General features: G+C 39.5%; 1 protein-coding gene across 1 annotated transcript in view; it reads left to right on the top strand.

Annotated features, from left to right (window-relative positions):
- The first annotated feature begins 283 nt into the window (after positions 1–283).
- Positions 284–4,293, top strand: part of si:ch211-194m7.4 (olfactomedin) — a 5,520-nt gene continuing 1,510 nt past the window's right edge. Inside the window, exons 1-4 of the mRNA XM_037682660.1 lie at positions 284–331; positions 497–655; positions 2,489–2,701; positions 2,784–2,916. Of these exons, the coding sequence (XP_037538588.1) occupies positions 299–331; positions 497–655; positions 2,489–2,701; positions 2,784–2,916 (538 nt within the window). The 5' untranslated portion in view covers positions 284–298. The remainder of the gene's footprint in view (positions 332–496; positions 656–2,488; positions 2,702–2,783; positions 2,917–4,293) is intronic.

Here is a 4,293-nt window from a genome sequence, read left to right on the forward strand (position 1 = left end):
AAAAGTACAGTTTTTATAACATGTCATGTTACTGCTCTGTTGTACTTTTACAGAGGTATGACAAGGTATTCCAAACCGTGAAATAAAAACGTTTGCATAAAATAAAAGAGGAATGGGTGCGTTGTGAGGATGTGAAACTCCACATCTTCTCTTTTTGGGGGATTTTTACATCCGTGTGAAATCATTCAGGTTTCTACAGTGACTCATTTGTGAATAATCAGAGGGCTCGTTTGTAGTAGTGCAGAAAAAGTTGAGAAGAAGGAGGTATTTTGTATCAACTTCTCCTGCTGTAAACACCATGCTGCTGCTCCTGCTACTGCTGACTTCCACCGTAAGTTAAACTTTAAATGTTCTCTACAGAAAAGGTGGAGAGCTAAGATATAAAAATGAGATTTTTCTTTCTCATTTATTTGTGATTGTATCACTTTGATGATTCTTTTCAAACCGATCCACCTTCAGCTGTAGATCCCAGCAGTGTTTCATTGTGTATCTGCAGGAAGCTGGCTCAGCTCAACGTGTGGCCGGCCTGAAGAAGGACGACATGTGTCAGTGTGAGGTAAACTCCACCATGTGGTCTTTTCCTGCTCTGAAGTACGAGGCTGTACTGCTGCAGCTTCAGACCTGTGAAGGATCTCTGAGCAGCCTGCAGGAACAGGTAGGAACCCCTAAAAATTCAAACTTCATCATTGCCGTTTTAGATTACTCTTATTTTAGATATGATTGTCACAATATCAGTTTTACACAATATTAGCTCAAAAAAACAAAAAGCAAGAAATGATTTGAAAAGTCAGTACTTTTAAAATTTATAATTTCAAGTTTTGGCTAATTTCCATTTTTTACACTCAAAATGCATGTCTTGGATGTAAATAGAAAATAAAAATGACTGTGTGAAAAGAAGCAAGACTTAGTCAAATACATTCTGTTTTTTGTTTTAGGTTATTAATTGATGTGTGAAGTTTGCTCTACCACCCATTGCTAAAGAAACAGCAAATCAATCCTTCATTTATGCTGACGATTGTCAAAAATGATTTATCACACCCAAAAAAATAACAAACAAAAGAAAACCAGTGAAATCAAATTTATGTGAAAAAGCAGAATGAATGCTGAGTTCTGAATGTCTTTGCTGAAATTTTCAGTCCAGGATATGATGAATCCCCACACCAAGAAATAAATAAATAGCTAAAAGCTAGCTAAAAGGAACAAAATACTGGCTTAAAGCAGCAATAAGTTAGCTTAAAGCTAAAAGTAGCAAAAGGCAGGTTAAAAGCTAAAAGTAGCATACATTCTAAACAATCTGTACACCAATGGCCCCCATCACTGAATGATTTGAATAATGTGTTTGTAGTTTTCAAGATGTGTGTTTTTTTCTGGACAAGGATTACAAGTAAATATTAATGTTTTTGATGCAAGATGTTCAACTGGTTAGGAGTTACAGTGTGGAGAAGAATAGGGGTAATTGTTTCTTTTTTTCCTGCCCGAGTCAATGCAGAGAGACGGATCCTGGCGAATGAAGGGAGCAATTTTATCCTCCGCCAGGTGCAATGGCGGAGTCAGGGGGTGGCCAAAGGTGGCCTTGGCCACCATAGATTAATCTTTTAATCTTCAGCTACTACACCAGACACCCTGATCATTTTACCAAACTATACTTTTAAGGAAAAGCATATATATATATATATATATATATATATATATATATATAAATTTTTTGACCCCAAGGTAATTTGCACTCACAGCATGCATGGACAGACTGACAGATTGAGGGTATTTCCAGTCCCACCTCTTTGCTCCACAATGACGGACAAAAATGAACGTTAATATGCTAGTTAATGGTGGCAGATCAGTAGTTAAATGCTTAAAGTAGCAAAACGATAACCGGAAGTATCAAACTAGGAGCTAAAATCAAAAGGAGCACACAGAGCTGTAAAAATTATTTATAATTTATTCAAAAGTACACAAATGTCATTAACCGAAAGACACAGCACCCATTTTTTCATTCAACTGAACACTTTGGTATAGGAATGACTAAAATAGGCTGAAAATTGCAGAATACATCAGTGTTCACATTATGAGGATTTCAACTTTTAGTCCTAGGCTTTATTTCAGTTTTAAGTTCCACAGCACATATAATAATTTTTTTACTAACATATAAAAACAGACAGTTCAGTTTATTTAGTTACTTTAGCTTCTTGTACATTACTCACCTAATAAATGGGTAGTTTGCAAAAAAGATGAACTCTTTTTGATTTTCAGAACGTGACGGGCAGGTAAATAAGAGCTAATCTCTTGTCCTAAAGTAAATTAATGTTTTTAGTTCACAGAAAGAAGAAAAAAACACTTTGTTACTTGGATTGTTTGAAGAATTGTCATTTGAGTTTTAGCTGAAGTGTTGAAATCAATTTTAGGATCTCCATCAATCAACTTGGCTGTAGCATTTCATTCACAGACTTTCAGTTTCAACGAAGAAATTCACTGTTTTGTTTCCCTGCAGTTGACGGTCTCCAGCCAGCGTCTTCCTGAGATTCAGGCTCAGGTTGAGAACATTACAGCTCGGCTGCAGCCCTTTCAGTACCTCCATCATAAGGGTCTGTACACAATTCTTTCTCTGCGCCTGCTGGGCCAGGAGCTCAGCCGGCTGGAGACAGACATCAGTGCGGTGCACGTGCAGATGAACAACGTTCAGACACAGACATTGTCCAAGGAGGTACCGCAAACTAGATAAAAATACAGTTTTATTCATAAATGTTTCCTTCATGGTGTGTGTTTGTGTGTGCTGGGGGTGTTAGGTGGGTAAACTGCGCAGAGATGTAGAGAGGATGCAAGTCTCCGACACGGTTAACATTAAAACTGTGAAAGCAAACCTGAGATACCTCAAGAACAGCCTGGAGTCATGCAAGACAATCCCCAAAGGCTTCAGAGGTACGTGATATTTCCTGATGTTACTCACAATGACAGCACATTGTGCAAAAATCCTGCCTGACTTTTTTATTTTTATTTTTTACTGTTAAATGTTGCCATTTAACGTATTTGGAAATTGTAGTGTAACATTCCCAGACTGGTGGGAAACAGTGACGGTTACTCATTTGAAATCATTGCTGATTTCTTTCCTTCTTAACATAACATTGTGCAAACACCAACATGCTCAGTATCACCAAACTGCAAAAACGTATGCATTTATAGAGATTTGCACTGATTGATGATCAGCCCAACAATGTGTTTACCCAGCAGCACTCTCATATTGAAACAACACAATTTTTACTAAATGTGTGAGTTTTAATGACGTCTGTTGGTCGAGTTCAGACAGCAGCCAAATGCTGTCAACCCACTTTTAGTTAGCTAGCTATTATTTAAATAAATAACTGAACAAATTAACTAATCTTCAGGTCGAGGATGAGGTTCTGCCTCAAGTGGAGGAGTTCAAGTATCTTGGGGTTTTGTTCACGAGTGAGGGAAGAATGGAGCGTGAGATTGGCAGATGGATTGGTGCAGCATCTGCAGTATTACAAACTCTGTGCCGGTCCGTTATGGTGAAGATGGAGCTGAGCTGTAAGGCAAAGCTCTCTGTTTACCATTTGGTCTACGCACACTCACTTATGGTCACGAGCGCTGGGTAGTGACTGAAAGAATGAGATCGTGGATACAGGCGGTTGAAATGAGTTTCCTCTGCAGGGTAGCTGGACTCTTCCTTAGAGATAGGGTGAGAAGTTCAGTCATCCGGGAGAGACTCAGAGTAGAACCACTGTTCCTCCATGTCAAGAGGAGCCAGTTGATGTGGTTCGGGCATCTGGTAAGGATGCTCCCTGGATGCTTCCCTAGGGAGGTGCTTCAGGCATGTCCGACTGGGAGGAGACCCCGGGGAAGACCCAAGACACGCTGGAGAGACTACATCTCTCGGTTGGCCTGAGAACCATAGTTTTATTGTTTTGTACTACTAGTGCTTACCATATTCTTAGCTTAACATATTTCTTAGTGCGTGTCTTAGATCTTATTACTGTTTTTCTTTACAACTTGTATTTTTTTTTGGATGTAACTATGACCCTGTGTACACAATTACATTCCACCGCATGTACAACATGTGGTGCGAATGACAATAAAGACACCTTGATCTTGACCTTGAACGTCTTGGGGTCCTCCCAGAAGAGCTGGAAGAGATAGCTGTGGAAAGAGACATCTGAATCTCCCTGCTCAAGCTGCTGCCCCCATGACCCGACTCTGGAACAAGCAGAAGATAATGGCTGGCTGGCTGACTGGCTGGATGGATGGATGGATGGATGGATGGATGGATGGATGGATGGT

Source organism: Nematolebias whitei, chromosome 10 (assembly GCF_014905685.2).
Source record: "Nematolebias whitei isolate Nwh7 chromosome 10, NemWhi1, whole genome shotgun sequence".
Classification (NCBI taxonomy): domain Eukaryota; kingdom Metazoa; phylum Chordata; class Actinopteri; order Cyprinodontiformes; family Rivulidae; genus Nematolebias; species Nematolebias whitei.